This window comes from Triticum urartu, chromosome 2A (assembly GCF_056163025.1).
Source record: "Triticum urartu cultivar PI428250 chromosome 2A, HENAU_Tu73, whole genome shotgun sequence".
Classification (NCBI taxonomy): domain Eukaryota; kingdom Viridiplantae; phylum Streptophyta; class Magnoliopsida; order Poales; family Poaceae; genus Triticum; species Triticum urartu.
The window spans coordinates 500,964,419-500,985,380 of NC_141874.1; the positions used below are offsets into that span (position 1 = coordinate 500,964,419).

At 45.2% G+C, this 20,962-nt stretch overlaps 2 protein-coding genes across 2 annotated transcripts; one reads left to right on the forward strand and one right to left on the reverse strand.

Annotated features, from left to right (window-relative positions):
- Positions 1 to 1,899: 1,899 nt before the first annotated feature.
- Positions 1,900 to 3,115, reverse strand: LOC147985628 (uncharacterized). The gene is made up of 3 exons (XM_087541666.1): positions 3,035 to 3,115; positions 2,065 to 2,926; positions 1,900 to 1,907 (listed from the first exon to the last, which is right to left on the reverse strand). Exons 1-3 carry the CDS (start codon positions 3,113 to 3,115, stop codon positions 1,900 to 1,902), a joined length of 951 nt encoding a protein of 316 aa, XP_087397792.1.
- A 4,215-nt stretch (positions 3,116 to 7,330) lies between these two features.
- On the forward strand, positions 7,331 to 8,347 carry LOC125537132 (RING-H2 finger protein ATL72). The gene has a single exon (XM_048700426.2). The coding sequence runs from the start codon at positions 7,452 to 7,454 to the stop codon at positions 8,046 to 8,048; it is 597 nt and encodes a 198-aa protein (XP_048556383.2). The 5' UTR covers positions 7,331 to 7,451; the 3' UTR covers positions 8,049 to 8,347.
- The last annotated feature ends 12,615 nt before the right edge of the window (positions 8,348 to 20,962 follow it).

Sequence of the window (20,962 nt, forward strand, 5' to 3'; positions counted from 1 at the left end):
ATGTAGCAAGTAGCAAGTAGCAAGTAACATATATACATAGTCTGACATAGATAGATAGTACTGCCATTCATAGTCTGACATAGATAGCAACTAGTAGTAGATAGTGCTGACGAAACTGAACCTAGGAACTTACTGAACTTACGAAAGTTCAGGACTGACGAAACTGATTTTTTTGCACTGAACTAACTGAAGGCAGCACTTCACTCCTCCTTCTTCAGCATCTTCAGGCGCTGGGAGTGGCGCACCGCAGTCACGGCCGCCCTTTTCTTCTTACCCGGCGCCGGCTCCTCCACATCTTCCTCGCCGCCATCTTGTTCTTGCTTCACGACGACGCCGTGTGGGAGATCGACGACCTCCGGCAGCGCATCCACTTGGATTGGGAGGTTCCTGTCTCCCTCCACGGTGTCGAGGACTGGAGCCAGCAGCTGCACTTCAGGCTCGTCGTCGGAGAGGATGACGACCTCATCCACCTCGTCGTCAGAGTCGTCAGAGGACTGGTCCTCATCATCGTCACTGGACTCGTCATCAGAGGACTCGTCGTCAGAAGCGTCAGAGTCGTCATAGGGCCCAAGGACCCATGGATTGCGCCTCTCCTAGTAGGCGTTATTGATTGGGGTTGGGAGAGCGAGGACGGCGTGGGTGACGTGGTCCGCGGCGGCCGACGGCGTGGTGGATGAGCGGTACATCCACCATCGGGCGCGCTGCCTGGGGTCGGGGGAGCGCTGCACCTCGCGCATCGCCCATAGCAGAAGGGACGGCGGCGGGATGGTGCACCGGCAGGGAATGCGCGATGCTTTTCAGCAGCTGTCATCACCTTCACGAGGCCGCGGGCGTGGTTACTCATCATCGCCATACCGGGGAACCAGCGCGCGATCTCCCTATACTACGCGCGCATCTCCTGGTTGTTCCCGGCGAGAGCTTCGCTGGCCAGCTGCCAGTCCATGGCGACGGCGGTGGCGGTGGTTGTCGGCGGCGATTTTGACAAGAGAGAAGGGAAAGTGGAGTGGGTGGTGCGAGCGGCGAGTGGGCGAGTGAGAAGAGAGCGTGGTGGGTGGACACGTATTAAAGGCGTAGAATCCAAAACGGCTGGTTTTACTCAACACACGCTCACCACGCAGCCGGCCGCAACGCACGCTGAACAGAGGACGTGGCTAACAACATATAATAAGTTCGGCCGATGCTAGTCAAACAAATCACCAGCACTAGCCCATTGGTATTGATTGCATGGCTACAACCAACAGGTCCTGGGTTCAAGCCCCAGGCCAGACTTTTTTTTGTGCAGATTTCTTTTTCTAAAATGAATTTGGCAGTAACTTCTGAACTGTAGAAATGGCAATGTACAACAAATAAAACAAATTAACATGTCCACAAGTTCACATGTCTGAATTTTAGCAGGCTAGTACCACAACACACATTTAGTAGCAGAACACAAACTTAGTACCATACACTCGAACTAAGTAGCAGAACACAAACTTACTACCATACACACATTTAGTAGCAGAACACGAACTTAGTACCATACACACAAACTTAGATACAGAGTTTCAATAGTTTCCACTAGCATTGAAATAGGATGCAAACTTGCTAGGAGGTTTCCTCTTCCTCTTGCCTGCCAATATCCCTGGTTCTCCAGTGGATGTTCTTGGTGCATTGAATGTTCTTGTTGATGTTGATCCTCTTGGAGCTCTTGTTGACGCTGATCCTGTTGCAGGTGCTGGTGAAGACCTGACTGCTCCTGCTGAAACTGTTGATGTTGAACCTCTCTTACTTGCTGCTGTTTTTCTGTTCCTCATTGCTTTAGGAGGTGGAGCAGATGATGCTGGCATCTGTGAAGTTTGGTGTTGAGGTGGTGGTTGTGGAGGTGGATGTGTAGCACTAGAGGAACCCCTAAAAATTTCTCTATTCTCCTGCATGACAAAATTAACTCGGTTAGTAAATAGACCAGACATAAAATAATTAAACAAAGAATGCAACATATTTGAATGACCTGATGTAAGTTCTTTCTCATCTCAAGACTAGGTTTTAGAGCTTTCTCATAGTTTGTATATCTGTGGCCTTGTAGACCACAATTGTTGCATGTAATTGTTCCCATCCTGCTTGTGTCCTTTGGTGCAGGCACCTCAAACTGGCCCTTTCTCCTAGCTATCTGTTTCTTGCCTGCTTTTTCTTTGAACACTGGGGGCTCAATATCCTGAGTATGGGTGTCAGGCCAGAATTCAGGACCAGGGACAGGGTACACTATGTCTTTGTATGCTTCAATATATAGTTGTTTTTTGAAAAAATCATGCACATAGTCCTCTAGGTGCATGTGAATCTTGCTCATTGCTGCTATTGCATGACTGCATGTCACACCTGTCATGTCCCACTTCCTGCAGTCACATGATTTACTAGCTAGGTTCACACAATACTGATTTTCCTTACTAGACAGTTGCCAAATGTCAGGACCTGTCTTATATGCATCACAAAATTTGGCATACTTCTTATTCTCCTCTAGTTTCTCTGAATAGTTGGGTGTGATCATCCACCTGTTGTTCTCTGTTTTTTCCCTAGTCTTCTGCCTTTTGATCATCTCCTTAGTCCTAATTCCTTCAAATATAGTCCTAATTGGTTTGGCCCTAATATCAAGGATCATTTTGTTGAAAACCTCACTAAGGTTGTTCACAACAAGATCAGTTTTGCAATTGTAATCCATTGCAGACCTACACCAAGTCTCCTTTGGATTTTTTTGAAGCCACTTCCAGGCATCCTCACACTCTGCTTTTAGCTCTACCATTGCTAATTCATGGCCATGTTTGGTGAATGAGTAGCTAGCCCGATCTACTAGCTTCTTTAGTTCTGCTCCTCTGAAACCAGCTGACTGAAAATTTGCATATATGTGCCTGAGGCAGTATCTCTGAGGGGAATCAGGGAACACCTCATTTATAGCCTTAAGAAGACCTTGATTGTAAATTAATAAACATGGTCATGAACAAAAAGAAATAAAGCTACTAATAACAATATATATCTGAACTACTGGCTAAGATAGGGTGCATACCTTTTGCCTGTCAGAAATAATGGTGTAGGTTCCAAATTTGCTACCACTTCCAATGAACATCTTAGCTGGGTTAGGAACCATGTCCAACTCTCTGAATCTTCCTTATCAACCACACCAAAGGCTATGGGGTACCGAACGCACGACACCTCCGAGTTCTGCACACGTTCAACTCGATGACGTCCCTTGAATTCCGATCCAACCGAGTGTTGAGGGAGAGTTTCATCAGCATGACGGCGTGATGACGATGATGATGTTCTACCGACGCAGGGCTTCGCCTAAGCACCGTTACGATATGATCGAGGTGGATTATGGTGGAGGGGGCACCGCACACGGCTCAGAGATCAAGAGATCAATTGTTGTGTCTTTGGGGTGCCCCCTACCCCTGTATATAAAGGAGTGAAGGAGGGGGAGGGCCGGCCCTCTCTATGGCGCGACCTAGGGGAGTCCTACTCCCACCGAGAGTAGGATTCCCCCTTTCCTAGTAGAACTAGGAGCCCTTTCAAGTAGTAGGAGTAGGAGGGAAGGAAATGGAAGGAAAAAGGAGAAGGAAGGAAGGGGACGCCCCCCTCCCTAGTCCAATTCGGACCAGTCCATGGGGAGGGGTGCGGCCACCCTTTGAGGCCTTTCTCTCCTTTCCCGTATTGCCCATTAAGGCCCAATACGAATTCCCGTAACTCCCTCGTACTTTCGAAAATACCCGAATCACTCGGAACCTTTCCGATGTCCGAATATAGTCGTCCAATATATCGATCTTTACGTCTCGACCATTTCGAGACTCCTCATCATGTCCCCGATCTCATCTGGGACTCCGAACTCCTTCGGTACATCAAAACACATAAACTCATAATATAACCGTCATCGAACTTTAAGTGTGCGGACCCTACGGGTTTGAGAACTATGTATACATGACCGAGACAACCAATAGCGGAACCTGGATGCTCATATTGGCTCCTACATATTCTACGAAGATCTTTATCGGTCAAACCGCATACCAACATACGTTGTTCCCTTTGTCATCGGTATGTTACTTGCCCGAGATTCGATCGTCGGTATCTCAATACCTAGCTCAATCTCGTTACCGGCAAGTCTCTTTACTTGTTCCGTAACACATCATCCCGCAACTAACTCATTAGTTGCAATGCTTGCAAGGCTTATAGTGATGTGCATTACCGAGTGGGCCAAGAGATACCTCTCCGACAATCGGAGTGACAAATCCTAATCTCGAAATACGCCAACCCAACAAGTACCTTCGGAGACACCTGTAGAGCACCATTATAATCACCCAGTTACGTTGTGACGTTTGGTAGCACACAAAGTGTTCCTCCGGTAAATGGGAGTTGCATAATCTCATAGTCATAGGAACATGTATAAGTCATGAAGGAAGCAATAGCAACAAACTAAACGATCAAGTGCTATGCTAACAGAATGGGTCAAGTTAATCACATCATTCTCTAATGATGTGACCCCGTTAATCAAATGACAACTTATGTCTATGGCTAGGAAACTTAACCATCTTTGATTCAACGAGCTAGTCAAGTAGAGGCATACTAGTGACATACTGTTTGTCTATGTATTCACACATGTATTATGTTTCCGGTTAATACAATTCTAGCATGAATAATAAAAATTTATCATAATATAAGGAAATAAATAATAACTTTATTATTGCCTCTAGGGCATATTTCCTTCACCTCAGTCTATAGTATTGCTCGTTCCGGTCACCTTGTACAACCTTAATAGCCTTTCTCCTTGCCCTATAGGCCACACTCTTTGATACATCAACTGAAAACTTGACTTCGCTGTTTTTAATAAGTGAATCCGCAAGTGCTCTAGGATCTGCTCTAAGAGAAGGCTCAACTGCTTTGGAAAGCCACTTAGTAGTAACCTTTGTGTTCTCTGCTGATGCTGGACAAGTGTGCTCCATGTTACACTTCTTAATGCAAAATTGTTCTTTCATGAGCAATCATGGCGGCACACATGTAAAATTCATATCCATGCTCTCTCTGTGAACACCAAACAATAATTCTTGTTGGAGTGTTCCTGTGGTAGTGAAAAGACCTCAAAGTCCTTATATGAAAATCTCTATGCTTCTCTGAACTGGTAAACACTATCAAAACACAAGCTCTTGCACAAGAGTAAATGTGACTTGAGAATTGAGGGGTCAAAATATAGCCTCTCCTTCATTTTTTTTCTTACTACTCTTTGTCTTTGGCTTCTTCATGAGGTATGGTAGTTCAACTTCATCTTCTTCTTCCTCATCACTTATGCCTGCATCACCAGCAAAACAAAACTCATCTGCTTCAGGAAACCAATCTTCAAAACGTTTTTTCTCTACCTCATTGTGACATATGCTAGTTGGACAGGATTCTTCACATGTTTCACAATAGCAGTAGTTTGCAATGATGTATCCTCTTCAGAGGCACACTCTATTTCCATTAGTTGAACAGCTTCAGCACTCCCATCTGAATGAACTGAATCCTCAGAACAAAATTCAGACACTTCAGTGTCTCCTTCAAAGTGGTTCAAATCTGCCTCTCTTTGAATCCTACTCCTCTCAAGCTGAGCCTTTCTATCATCTACCTGATTCCGAAGCTCAGATTGCTTCACAACATTTTTCACACAACAGCTCTCTGGAGTGTTCATGTAATTCTCATTAGCCTGGGTACTAATTCCAGTTTGAACATTTCTCATAACCTTTATGTTCACTAGCTTGACATGATGAAAAAACTCCAACATTTCATGAACACTAGCTTCATTACCTAAATACTTTACTCTTTCAGATCCAATTTCCTCCTCCTTCACATAGTACATGTAATCACTGTCTCCATACCCTTCACTAGCAATGAGTGATTGTAGAGTAAGCGAAGAAATATTTGACTCAAATACACCCCTTTTCACAGGGTTTCTTCCTTCTAAATGAAACCATATCTCCCACTTCTGGTCAGCCAAACTGCACAAATAAGTGCTCATGAATTGAATTGAAATTAACTGAGCTACAAGTGCAATATAGTTTACTGACTCCAGGTTACTACACATGTCCAACTAACAGAAACAAACATCTTACTAATTTGCCAGATTGAAGGAGCTAACGAAAGGCCCAGCAGATGATACTTGCATACCTGCAACCCATTGGCGATGACTGCGAGAGCGGTGCCTCCTGCTGCTGCGAGCCGGCCTGCGTCGAGAAACTGGTGCTCCCCAACCAATTATCGACTGAGCCGCTGGCCATCGGTGGAGGCGCGGGCGAGGCAGCAGCGTCCAAACTTGTGTCACCGCCGCCAGCGTCGCCGCCGCCAGCGCCGCCACCCTCCGGAATCAACGAGGACATGGCGGCCGCCACCTAGTTCAGAGAGAGGGAGAGGAGGGAGAGAGTGAAGCGAGAGGGGAACAGATCAGATCTTGACCCGCAGCCCACCGACAGCCGCCGTTCCGACAGCGGACGGGGCGTTAACGGCCGTCAGCGCGCGGCGGCCGTCCATTGGCCAGCGTGGCTACTGATTCGCGGGCCCAACCGGTCAGATTCGGGGTTAGCGCAGCCGAAGCGAGCGATTTCGTGAGTTGGTAGTTTTTGTCACGGTTTAGTCCAAATTTGGTAATTTTTGGCACAAAATCGTAGAGTGATAGTTTTTCGTCACGTTTCCGTTAATTGTGGTAGTTTTTGGCTAAATACTCTGTTTCCGTAAACTTGCAGGAATGGCATGGCAGTAAAAAATTGTTGTTCTCTCTCGGTGGCATAGTTAATGAACTTCGGCAATAAGCCAGAGGGACTTCTCAAGTCACTGGGAACTTGATTACTCAGTAGCTCTGCAGGAAGTGAGTGAGTAGGTCCCTAGCGTGTATTTTGCATCTACTCTACCGTGTCTCATGAACCCACTGGTAAAGGTGAAATACATAGACCTCACTACGATCAGACTGAGAATGTTCAAAACCACCCAGGAAAGATGAGCTTAGAGCAAATGCTTCGGCACTGTATTTTCAAGTCGAACCAGACGAGGTCTCATTCCATTATATACAGTTCCGATCTCCTTGCCTGCATATGTACTTTTATTATCAGGCAGACAAGACATGGTGCGCCGTATGGCCCTCTGATTCCCAGAAAACGCACCGAGATCAGATGCAGCCCACTTGCCACAACCAAATGAATTTCCAACTCTGCACCTTGAGCCATTCCCTGAAAGCATTTGTCTCTAGTATTGGCTGGCAAGGACAAAAAGGTCAGTCTGCCCTACCAAATAAAACAATTCACGCCATTTTGTTGCAGCCTTAAACCTTATAATGAGCCTATAAATACTTCAGCATAACCCCGGCTTATGATTCTACCTGGGCCAAATCACACAGCAGCAATACAGAAAGACCTACGACCCACGTTCTTTGCGGTTACTTGCAGGATTCTGAAGAAAGATTACCAAGAGTGAACATGTACTCAAGAAGGACGCTGCTTCACACTCCTTCGTTCTCTGGGGGGCAGCCCTCCGGACCAAGCCAGCCGGTGACCGACGGCGGCGCCCCGGGGAGCAACTTCGACGCGAACGTGGTGATGATCCTCGCCGTCCTCCTCTGCGCGCTCATCTGCGCGCTGGGGCTCAACTCGATCGTGCGGTGCGCGCTGCGGTGTTCCAGCCGGGCGGCGGCGGCGGACGCGGAGCCCAGCCGGGTCGCGCGGCTGGCCAAGGGCGGGCTGAGGAGGAAGGCCGTGCGCGCCATGCCGATCATGGTCTACTCGGCCGGGCTGAAGCTCAACACCGCCTGCCCGATGTGCACCATCTGCCTCTCGGACTTCGAGGCCGGGGAGCACGTCAAGGTCCTGCCCAAGTGCAACCATGGCTTCCACGTCAGATGCATTGACCGGTGGCTCCTCGCGCGCTCCACCTGCCCGACGTGCCGCCAGTCCTTGTTCGCCGAGCCGCACAAGGCGTGTGGGTGCTCCGAGGCCAGCCAGCCCGACGTAGCGCGTGTCCACTCCGTGCTCGTGCCGCTCAGGCCTGAGGGTTTGATCACCACGTATGACTTTTAGAGCCATCATGAGTTGCTTCCAGTTGTTGCATGAAAGATGACGGAGTGGGGTGTAAAACAGCAGAAGGTTGTGTTCACTCGTTGTTGCTGCCAAAAACTGGCTTCTAGTTTCTTCTAGTCCTGTTGCTCCGGTACATTGTGTAGTCCCTAGCTAGTATAGTGGAAGGAACTGTACATTTCCTCCGTGTTTCAGCAGCTCATGTGTTGATGTCAATTATTGCGATGAGTTTCTGCGAATCACATTTGAATGCCACTTTGTTGAAAAGGAAATAAAAGAGGAGAATAAGATTGCAGGTCTAATCATATGGCAGTGCCGCACCACCGGTCCAGCATTATGACTGTGATTGGATTTGGAGGTCAACCTCTCGAGCGGTTGCTGAGGTTCAAGCTTCAGTGGAGGCAGCATATTCTCGAGCCATCACCAAGAGATCAGGGTCCTGTAGTCTACTACTTCGTGGCTAAGCCTTAGTGATCAGTTTATGCCCACATAATTGACGGCTGGGTCCACACCCGGCTACATGTGTCATCTGCTGCTCGTCTACATGGGTTCACGAGGTGATGGGCCAATTTCATGTGTCGCATTGCTACTGCTTAACTATTCTTTCTTCTACTCTAACTCACTAGCTGTGGTTTAGAGGAACATTGGGTTGTGCTCACTGAAAACGAAAACCGCCTGGATGCCCACTCGATGGAAAAGCTGAGATCTTTCTGCAGCTTGTGCGGCTCCGTTGGACCGGGCACTTCAATGTCACAATGATTATGAGAATGTTGCAACAGTGCTATGAAGAATGTAGTGATTGTTTCCTGCACCATTCTTCTTTTCTGAGGAAAGTTGTACTATTCTTCTAAAGGCCCCACTCACAGGATTCGTAGTGCTGCGTGGAGTTCATGTTATTGATGACAATAATGGGTAAAGGGTCTCCTTGAATTATTGGTGTGTGATAATGGCTAATAGTTTTCTTCGCATTAACCGTGCCTCGACAGGCTTTCTGTCCTTATGGTTAAAAGCTTTATTGTTTTTTTCCTTGGTTATATCAATACGAAAGAAAACTTCATTCCAGTTTTAACAAAAGAAGCATTATTTCTTATGACAAAAACGGTGATTTTTTGTTGGGCGAAACTTGTTTTTTTCTCGGTGTGCATCAGAATGTGCTTCATTTTAGAAAAAAGGCACCGAGAAGGCGCAAGTCAACGACCTTAAGATGCTAGTGCGGAACGTGTGGGGGCTAAACTATCGACCCCGTCGCACGGGTGTTCGGAGTTGCGGCTACGACGGGCACGACTACCATGTGTCTCCAAGAGACTAAGTTATCTGATTTATCATCGGATTTGGTTATGGAAGCTTACGTGTGGATTTGATGGTTATTTCTGCTTGCCAATTGTTGAGATGAGGGGTAGTATCTGATAGGACCGAGAGTATATCGATCACAGGGGGTGAATGGAAAATTCAAAATTTCGTTCTAGACTTTGAAACGAAACCAATCACATCAGCGGAATAAACAGAGTAGAACCGACATCGAAGATAAATAAACAAAATCGGGGCCGCTCCCTCCCCTGCTAAGGTTCCCACCCCCGCCACCACCGAAGATAAATAAACAAAACGTGCAACGAAGAATCACTCCAAAGTTCCTATATAGCGGAGAACATAAGACATAATTGTTTGTAGGGTACGGAACCACCTCAAAGCTATTCTTTCCGATCAATCTATCCTAAAGTTCGTACTAAAATAACACGAAACTATTATTTCCGATCGATCTAACCAAGAGTTCGTACTAAAATAACACCAAAGAAAATTCAGATTCATAATATTCAATCCAACACAAATAACTTCAAAAAGTGCCCCAAGATTTCTACCGGAGAAACAAAGATAAGAACTGTTGGGGAACGTAGTAATTTCAAAAAAAATCCTACGCACACACAAGATCATGGTGATGCATAGCAACGAGAGGGGAGAGTGCGTCCACGTACCCTCGTAGACCGAATGCGGAAGCTTTAACACAACGCGGTTGATGTAGTCGTACGTCTTCATGATAACCCACAAGTATAGGGGATCGCAACAGTTTTCGAGGATAGAGTATTCAACCCAAATTTATTGATTCGACATAAGGGGAGCCAAAGAATATTCTCAAGTTTAGCAGCTGAGTTGTCAATTCAACCACACCTAGAAACTTAATATCTGCAGCAAAGTTTTTGGTAGCAAAGTAATATGATAATAGTGGTAACGGTAACAAAAGGTAACGGTAGTAAAAGCAATGTTTTTGGTATTTTGTAGTGATGATAGCAATAGCAACGGGAAAGTAAATAAGCGAAGAACAATATATGGAAAGCTCGTAGGCAATGGATCGATGATGGAGAATTATGCCGGATGCGGTTCATCATGTAACAGTCATAACCTAGGGTGACACAGAACTATCTCCAGTTCGTCAATGTAATGTAGGCATGTATTCCGAATATAGTCATACATGCTTGTGAAAAAGAACTTGCATGACATCTTTTGTTCTACCCTCCCGTGGCAGCGGGGTCCTTACGGAAACTAAGGGATATTAAGGCCTCCTTTTAATAGAGAACCGGAACAAAGCATTAACACATAGTGAATACATGGACTCCTCAAACTACGGTCATCACCGGTAAGTATCCCGATTATTGTCCCTTCGGGGTTAACGGATCATAACACATAATAGGTGACTATAGACTTGCAAGATAGGATCAAGAACACTCATATATTGATGAAAACATAATAGGTTCAGATATAAAATCATGGCACTCGGGTCCTAGTGACAAGCATTAAGCATAGCAAAGTCATAGCAACATCAATCTCAGAACATAGTGGATACTAGGGATCAAACCCTAACAAAACTAACTCGATTACATGATAGATCTCATCCAACCCATCACCGTCCAGCAAGCCTACGATGGAATTACTCACGCACGGCGGTGAGCATCATGAAATTAGTGATGGAGGATGGTTTATGATGACGATGGCGATGGATTCCCCACTCCGGAGCCCCGAACGGGCTCCAGATCAGCCCTCCCGAGAGGTTTTAGGGCTTGGCGGCGGCTCCATATCGTAAAACACGATGATTTCTTCTCTCTGATTTTTCTCTCCCCGAAACACAATATATGGAGTTGGAGTTGGAGTCGGAGAGGCAACAAGGGGCCCACGAGGTAGGGGGCGCGCCCCCCACCCTCGTGGACAAGTGGTGGGCCCCCTGGCCTTCATCTTTTGCAGGTATTTTTCATATTTTCTGAAAAGTCGCTCCGTGAAGTTTCAGGTCATTCCGAGAACGCTTGTTTCTGCACATAAATAACACCATGGTAATTCTGCTGAAAATAGCGTCAGTCCGGGTTAGTTCCATTCAAATCATGCAAGTTAGAGTCCAAAACAAGGGCAAAAGTGTTTGGAAAAGTAGATACGACGGAGACGTATCAACTCCCCCAAGCTTAAATCTTTGCTTGTCTTCAAGCAATTCAGTTGACAAACTAAAAGTGATAAAGAAAAACTTTTACAAACTCTTGTTGTTGTAAATATGTAAAGCCAGCATTCAAGTTTTCAGCAAAGATTATAACTAACCACATTTGTAATAACGCATAGGTCTCAAGTTTACTCATATCAATAGCATAATCAACTAGCGAGCCATAATAATAAATCTCGGATGACAACACTTTCTCAAAACAATCATAATATGATATAACAATGTGGTATCTCGCTATCCCTTTCTGAGACCGCAAAACATAAATGCAGAGCACCTTTAAAGACCAAGGACTGACTAGACATTGTAATTCATGATAAAAGAGATCCAGTCAAGTCATACTCAATGTAAATTAACAATAATGAATGCAAATGACAATGGTGCTCTCCAATTGGTGCTTTTTAATAAGAGGATGATGACTCAGCATAAAAGTAAATAGATAGGCTCTTCGCAGAGGGAAGTAGGGATTTGTAGAGGTGCCAGAGCTTGGTTTTGAAACAGAGGTGAATAATATTTTGAGCGGTATACTTTCATTGTCAACATAACAACCAAGAGATGGCAATATATTCCATGCTACACACATTATAGGTGGTTCCCAAACAGAATGGTAAAGTTTATACTCCCCCTTCCACCAACAAGCATCAATCCATGGCTTGCTCGAAACAACGAGTGCCTCCAACTAACAAGAGTCCCAGGGGAGTTTTGTTTGCAATTATTTTGATTTAGTTTGCATAAAGCATGGGACTGGGCATCCCGGTGACCAGCCATTTATCTCGTGAGTGAGAAGCGGAGTCCACTCCTCTTGAGAATAACCCGCCTAACATGGAAGATACAAACAACCCTAGTTGATACATGAGCTATTCGACCATACAAAACAGGATATTTATTTGAAGGTTTAGAGTTTGACACATACAAATTTACTTGGAACGGCAGGTAGATACCGTAAATAGGTAGGTATAGTGGACTCATGTGGAATAACTTTGGGGTTTAAGGGATTGGATGCACAAGCAGTATTCCTCTTAGTACATGTGAAGGCTAGCAAAAGACTGGGAAGTGACCAGCTAGAGAGCGACAACAGTCATGAACATGCATTAAAATTAATCAACACCGAATGCAAGCATGAGTAGGATATAATCCACCATGAACATAAATATCGTGAAGGCTATGTTGATTTTGTTGTTGGAAATATGCCCTAGAGGCAATAATAAATTAATTACTATTATATTTCCTTGTTCATGATAATCGTTTATTATCCATGCTAGAATTGTATTGATAGGAAACTCAGATACATGTGTGGATACATAGACAACACCATGTCCCTAGTAAGCCTCTAGTTGACTAGCTCGTTGATCAATAAATGGTTACGGTTTCCTGACCATGGACATTGGATGTCATTGATAATGGGATCACATCATTAGAAGAATGATGTGATGGACAAGACCCAATCCTAAGCATAGCACAAGATCGTGTAGTTCGCATGCTAAAGCTTTTCTAATGTCAAGTATCATTTCCTTAGACCATGAGATTGTGCAACTCCCGGATACCGTAGGAATACTTTGGGTGTGCCAAACGTCACAACGTAACTGGGTGGCTATAAAGGTGCACTACGGGTATCTCTGAAAGTGTCTGTTGGGTTGGCACGAATCGAGACTGGGATTTGTCACTCTGTGTGACGGAGAGGTATCTCTGGGCCCACTCGGTAGGACATCATCATAATGTGCACAATGTGATCAAGGAGTTGATCACGGGATGATGTGTTACGGAACGAGTAAAGAGACTTGCCGATAACGAGATTGAACAAGGTATCGGGATACCGACGATCGAATCTCAGGCAAGTATCGTACCGCTAGACAAAGGGAATTGTATACGGGATTGATTAAGTCCTTGACATCATGGTTCATCCGATGAGATCATTGTGGAACATGTGGGAGCCAACATGGGTATCCAGATCCCGCTGTTGGTTATTGACCGGAGAGTTATCTCGGTCATGTCTGCATGGTTCCCGAACCCGTAGGGTCTACACACTTAAGGTTCGATGACGCTAGGGTTATAGGGAATAGATATACGTGGTTACCGAATGTTGTTCGGAGTCCCGGATGAGATCCCGGACGTCACGAGGAGTTTCAGAATGGTCCGGAGGTAAAGATTTATATATGGGAAGTCCTGTTTTGGTCACCGGAAAAGTTTCGGGTTTTATCGGTAACGTACCGAGACCACCGGGAGGGTCCCGGGGGTCCACCAAGTGGGGCCACAAGCCCCGGAGGGCTGCATGGGCCAAGTGTGGGAGGGGACCAGCCCCAGGTGGGCTGGTGCGCCCCCCCCCACAAGGGCCCAAGGCGCCTAAGGGGAGGAGGGGGCAAACCCTAAGGGCAGATGGGCCTTAGGGCCCATGCCTGGTGCGCCTCCCTCTCCCCCTCCACTTGGCCGCCACCCTAGATGGGATTGGGGTTGGCCGCCGCCCCTAGGGTGGAACCCTAGGTGGGGCGCACCCCTCCCTCTCCCCTATATATACTTGAGGACTTGGGGCTGCCAACAGATGAGTTTTTGACCTTTCCCTGGCGCAGCCCTACCTCTCTTTCTCCTCATATCTCGCGGTGCTTGGCGAAGCCCTGCTGGATCACCAGGCTCCTCCACCACCACCACGCCGTTGTGCTGCTGTTGGATGGAGTCTTCCTCAACCTCTCCCTCTCTCCTTGCTGGATTAAGGCATGGGAGACGTCACCGGGTTGTACGTGTGTTGAACGCGGAGGTGCCGTCCGTTTGGCACTAGGATCTCCGGTGATTTGGATCACGACGAGTACGAATCCTTCAACCCCGTTCTCTTGAACGCTTCCGCTTAGCGATCTACAAGGGTATGTAGATGCACTCTCCTTCCCCTCGTTGTTGGTCTCTCCATAGATAGATCTTGGTGACACGTAGGAAAATTTTGAATTTCTGCTACGTTCCCCAACAGTGGCATCATGAGCTAGGTCTATTGCGTAGATTCTATGCACGAGTAGAACACAAAGCAGTTGTGGGCATTGATTTTGTCAATTTACTTGCCGTTACTAGTCTTATCTTGATTCGGCGGCATCGTGGGATGAAGCGGCCCAGACCGACCTTACACGTACTCTTACGTGAGACTGGTTCCACCGACTGACATGCACTAGTTGCATAAGGTGGCTAGCGGGTGTCTGTCTCTCCCACTTTAGTCGGATCGGATTCGATGAAAAGGGTCCTTATGAAGGGTAAATAGCAATTGGCATATCACGTTGTGGTTTTGCGTAGGTAAGAAACGTTCTTGCTAGAAACCCATAGCAGCCACGTAAAACATGCAAACAACAATTAGAGGACGTCTAACTTGTTTTTGCAGGGTATGCTATGTGATGTGATATGGCCAATAAGAATGTGATGAATGATATGTGATGTATGAGATTGATCATGTTCTTGTAATAGGAATCACGACTTGCATGTCGATGAGTATGACAACCGGTAGGAGCCATAGGAGTTGTCTTTATTTATTGTATGACCTGCGTGTCATTGAACAACGCCATGTAATTACTTTACTTTATTGCTAACCGATAGCCATAGTAGTAGAAGTAATAAGTTGGCGAGACAACTTCCTGGAGACACAATGATGGAGATCATGATGACGGAGATCATGGTGTCATGCCGGTGACGATGATGATCATGGAGCCCCGAAGATGGAGATCAAAAGGAGCAATATGATATTGGCCATATCATGTCACTATTTGATTGCATGTGATGTTTATCATGTTTATACATCTTATTTTCTTAGAATGACGGTAGTAAATAAGATGATCCCTCATTAAAATTTCAAGAAAGTGTTCCCCCTAACTGTGCACCGTTGCGAAAGTTCGTCGTTTCGAAGCACCACGTGATGATCGGGTGTGATAGATTCTTACGTTCGAATGGAACGGGTGTTGACGAGCCTAGCATGTACAGACATGGCCTCGGAACACATGCGAAACACTTAGGTTAACTTGACGAGCCTAGCATGTACAGACATGGCCTCGGAACACGGAGGACCGAAAGGTCGAACATGAGTCGTATAGAAGATGCGATCAACATGAGATGTTCACCGATGATGACTAGTCCGTCTCACGTGATGATCAGACACGGCCTAGTTGATTCGGATCATGTATCACTTAGATGACTAGAGGGATGTCTATCTGAGTGGGAGTTCATAAGATGAACTTAATTATCCTGAACATAGTCAAAAGGTCTTCGCAAATTATGTCGTAGCTCGCGCTTCAGTTCTACTGTTTAGATATGTTCCTAGAGTAAAATTAGTTGAAAGTTGATAGTAGCAATTATGCAGACGGTAGATGGCTTATGTCCTTAATGCACCGCTCAGTGTGCTGAACCTCGAACGTCGTCTGTGGATGTTGCGAACATCTGACATACACGTTTTGATGACTACATGATAGTTCAGTGCGTAATGCTAAATGGTTTAGAATTGAGGCACCAAAGACGTTTTCGAAACATCGCAGAACATATGAGATGTTCCAAGGACTGAAATTGGGATTTCAGGCTCGTGCCCACGTCAAGAGGTATAAGACCTCCGACGATTTTCTTAGCCTGCATAATAAGGGAGAAAAGCTCAATCTTGAGCTTGTGCTCAGATTGTCTGAGTACAACAATCGCTTGAATCGAGTGGGAGTTGATCTTCCATATGAGATAGTGATGGTTCTCCAAAGTCACTGCCACCAAGCTACTAGAGCTTCGTGATGAAATATAACATATCAGGGATAGATATGATCCTTGAGCTATTCGCGACACCGCGAAAGTAGAAATCAAAAGGGAGCATCAATCGTTGATGGTTAGTAAAACCACTAGTTTCAAGAAGGGTAAGGGCAAGAAATGGATACTTCATGGAACAACAAATCAATTGCTGTTCTAGTGAAGAAACCCAAAGTTGAACCCAAGCCCGAGACTAAGTGCTTCTGTAATAAGGGGAATAGTCACTGAAGCAGAACCACCCTAGATACTTGGTAGATGAGAAGGCTGGCCAGGTCGACAGAAGTATATTGGATATGCATTATAATGTGTACTTTACTAGTACTCCTAGTAGCACCAGAGTATTAGATACCGGTTCGGTTTCTAAGTGTTAGTAACTCGAAACAAAAGGCTACAGAATAAACGGAGAGTAGCTAAAAGGTGAGATGACGATATGTGTTGGAAGTATTTCCAAGGATGATCAAATATCGTACGCTCCCTCTACCATCGAGATTGGTATTAAAACCTAAATAATTGTTATTTGGTGTTTGCGTTGAGCATAGACATGATTGGATTATGTCTATCGCGATACGGTTATTCATTTAAGGATAATAATGGTTACTCTGTTTATTTGAATAATACCATCCCGATCGTAGTGATACACATTTTCATGCCAAAGGTATAAGATAGTAATGATAGTACCACACAAATGTGGCACTGCAATTTGAGTCATATTGGTATAAAACGCATGAAGAAGCTCCATGTTGATGGATCTTTGGACTCACTCATTTTTGAAAGGATTGAGACATGCGAACCATGTTTGTTGGTAGATATGCATGAAGAAACTCTATACAGATGGATCGTTTGGACTCACTTGATTTTGAATCACTTGAGACATGCAAATCATACCACATGGGCAAGATGACTGAAAAGCCTCGTTTTCAGTAAGATGGAGCAAGAAAGCAACTCGTTGGAAGTAATACATTTTGATGTGTGCAGTCCAATGAGTGCTGAGGCATGTAGTGGATATCGTTATGTTCTTACTTCACAGATGATTTGAGTAGATGCTAAAGTATATTTACTTGATGGATCATGAGTCTGAAATTATTGAAAGGTTCAAGTAATTTCAGAGTGAAGTTGAAGATCGTCGTGACAAGAGGATAAAATGTCTATGATATGATCATAGAGATTCATATCTGAATTACGAGTTTGGCACAGAATTTAGACATTGTGGAAATTGTTTCACAACTAATACCGCCTGGAACACCATAGTGTGATGATGTGTCCGAACATCATAGTTGCACCGTATTGGATATGGTGCGTACCATGATGTCTCTTATCGAATTACCACTATCGTTCATGGGTTAGGCATTAGAGACAACCGCACTCACTTTAATAGGGCACCACATAATTCTGATGAGACGACACCGTATGAACTATGGTTTAGAGAAACCTAAGCTGTTGTTTCTTAAAAGTTTGGGGCTGCGACGCTTATGTGAAAAGTTTCAGGCTGATAAGCTCGAACCCAAAGCGAATAAATGCATCTTCATAGGACACCCAAAACAGTTGGGTATACCTCCTAATTCAGATCCGAAAGCAATAGGGATTGTTTCTAGAATCGGGTCCTTTCTCGAGGAAAAGTTTCTCTCGAAAGAATTGAGTGGGAGGATGGTGGAGACTTGATGAGGTTATTGAACCGTCACTTCAACTAGTGTATAGCAGGGCACAAAGAGTTGTTCATGTGGCACCTACACCAATTGAAGTGGAAGCTTATGATATTGATCATGAGACTTCAGATCAAGTCACTCCCAAACCTCGTAGGATGACAAGGATGCGTACTACTTCAGAGTGGTACGTAATCCTGTCTTGGCAGTCATGTTGCTAGACAACAATGAACCTACGAGCTATGGAGAAGCGATGGTGGGCCTGGATTCCAAAATGGCTCGAGGCCATATAATCCGAGAGAGGATCCATATATGAAAACAAAGTGTAGACTTTGGAAGAACTACTTGATGGTCATAAGGCTGTTATGTACATATGGATCTTTAAAAGGAAGACGGACAATGATGGTATGTATCACCATTAAGAAAGCTCGACTTGTCGTTAAGATGTTTTCTGACAAGTTCAAGGAGTTGACTACGGTGAGACTTTCTCACTCGTAGCGATGCTAAGAGTCTGTTGGAATTATATTAGCAGTCACTGCATTATTTATGAAATCTTGTAGATAGGATGTCAAAAACCATTGTTTCCTCACGATTTTCTTAAGGAAAGGTTGTATGTGATACAACCAGAAGGTTTTAACAATCCTGAAAGATGCTAACAAGTATGCAAAGCTCTAGCAATCCTTCTAAGGACCGGAGTAAGCATTTCGGAGTTGGAATATACGCTTTGATGATGATCAAAGATTTTGGGTTTATACAAAGTTTATGAGAAACTTGTATTTCCAAAGAAGTGAGTGGGAGCACTATAGAATTTCTGATGAGTATATGTTGTTAACATATTATTGATCGGAAATGATGTAGAATTTCTGGAAAGCATGCAGAGTTATTTGAAAAGTGTTTTTCAATGGAAAACCTGGATTAGGCTACTTGAGTATTGAGCATTAAGATCTATAAGGATAGATCAAAACGCTTAATAGTACTTTCAAATGAATACATACCGTGACAAGATTTTGAAGGAGTTCAAAATGGATCGGCAAAGAAGGAGCTCTTGGCTGTGTTATAAGGTGTGAACATTGAGTAAGACTCGAAACCTGACCGCGGCAGAATAGAGAGAAAGGACGAAGGTCGTCCCCTATGCTTTAGACGTAGGCTCTACAGTATGCTATGCTGTGTACCGCACCTGAAGTGTGCCTTGCCATGAGTCAGTCAAGGGGTACAAGAGTGATCCAAGAATGGATCACAGGACAGCGGTCAAAGTTATCCTTAGTAACTAGTGGACTAAGGAATTTTCTCGATTATGGAGGTGGTAAAAGAGTTCGTCGTAAAGGGTTACACCGATGCAAACTTTGACACTAATCTAGATTATTCTGAGTAGTAAACTGGATTCGTATAGTGGAACAGTTATTTGGAATAGCTCCAAATAGAACGTGGTAGCTGCATGTGGGAGATGACATAGAGATTTCTAAAGCACACACGGATCTGAAAGATTCAGACCCGTTGACTATAACATCTCTCACAAGCATAACATGATCAAATCCAGAACTCATCGAGTGTTAATCACATGGTAATGTGAACTAGATTATTGACTCTAGTAAACTCTTTGGGTGTTAGTCACATGGGGATGTGACCTTGAGTGTTAATCACATAGCGATGTGAACTGGATTATTGACTCTAGTGCAAGTGGGAGACTGTTGGAAATATGCCCTAGAGGCAATAATAAATTAGTTATTATTATATTTCCTTGTTCATGATAATCGTTCATTATCCATGCTAGAATTGTATTGATAGGAAACTCAGATACATGTGTGGATACATAGACAACACCATGTCCCTAGTAAGCCTCTAGTTGACTAGCTCGTTGATCAATAGATGGTTACGGTTTCCTGACCATGGACATTGGATGTCATTGATAACGGGATCACATCATTAGAAGAATGATGTGATGGACAAGACCCAATCCTAAGCATAGCACAAGATCGTGTAGTTCGCATGCTAAAGCTTTTCTAATGTGAAGTATCATTTCCTTAGACCATGAGATTGTGCAACTCCCAGATACCGTAGGAATACTTTGGGTGTGCCAAACGTCACAACATAACTGGGTGGCTATAAAGGTGCACTACGGGTATCTCTGAAAGTGTCTGTTGGGTTGGCACGAATCGAGACTGGGATTTGTCACTCTGTGTGACGGAGAGGTATCTCTGGGCCCACTCGGTAGGACATCATCATAATGTGCACAATGTGATCAAGGAGTTGATCACGGGATGATGTGTTACGGAACGAGTAAAGAGACTTGCCGATAACGAGATTGAACAAGGTATCGGGATACCGACGATCGAATCTCAGGCAAGTATCGTACCGCTAGACAAAGGGAATTGTATACGGGATTGATTAAGTCCTTGACATCATGGTTCATCCGATGAGATCATTGTGGAACATGTGGGAGCCAACATGGGTATCCAGATCCCGCTGTTGGTTATTGACCGGAGAGTTATCTCGGTCATGTCTGCATGGTTCCCGAACCCGTAGGGTCTACACACTTAAGGTTCGATGACGCTAGGGTTATAGGGAATAGATATACGTGGTTACCAAATGTTGTTCGGAGTCCCGGATGAGATCCCGGACGTCACGAGGAGTTCCGGAATGGTCCGGAGGTAAAGATTTATATATGGGAAGTCCTGTTTTGGTCACCGGAAAAGTTTCGGGTTTTATCGGTAACGTACCGAGACCACCGGGAGGGTCCCGGGGGTCCACCAAGTGGGCTCACAAGCCCCGGAGGGCTGCATGGGCCAAGTGTGGGAGGGGACCAGCCCCAGGTGGGCTGGTGCGCCCCCCCCCCCCACAAGGGCCCAAGGCGCCTAAGGGGAGGAGGGGGGCAAACCCTAGGGGCAGATGGGCCTTAGGGCCCATGCCTGGTGCGCCTCCCTCTCCCCCTCCACTTGGCCGCCACCCTAGATGGGATTGGGGCTGGCCGCCGCCCCTAGGGTGGAACCCTAGGTGTGGCGCACCCCTCCCTCTCCCCTATATATACTTGAGGACTTGGGGCTGCCAACAGATGAGTTTTTGAC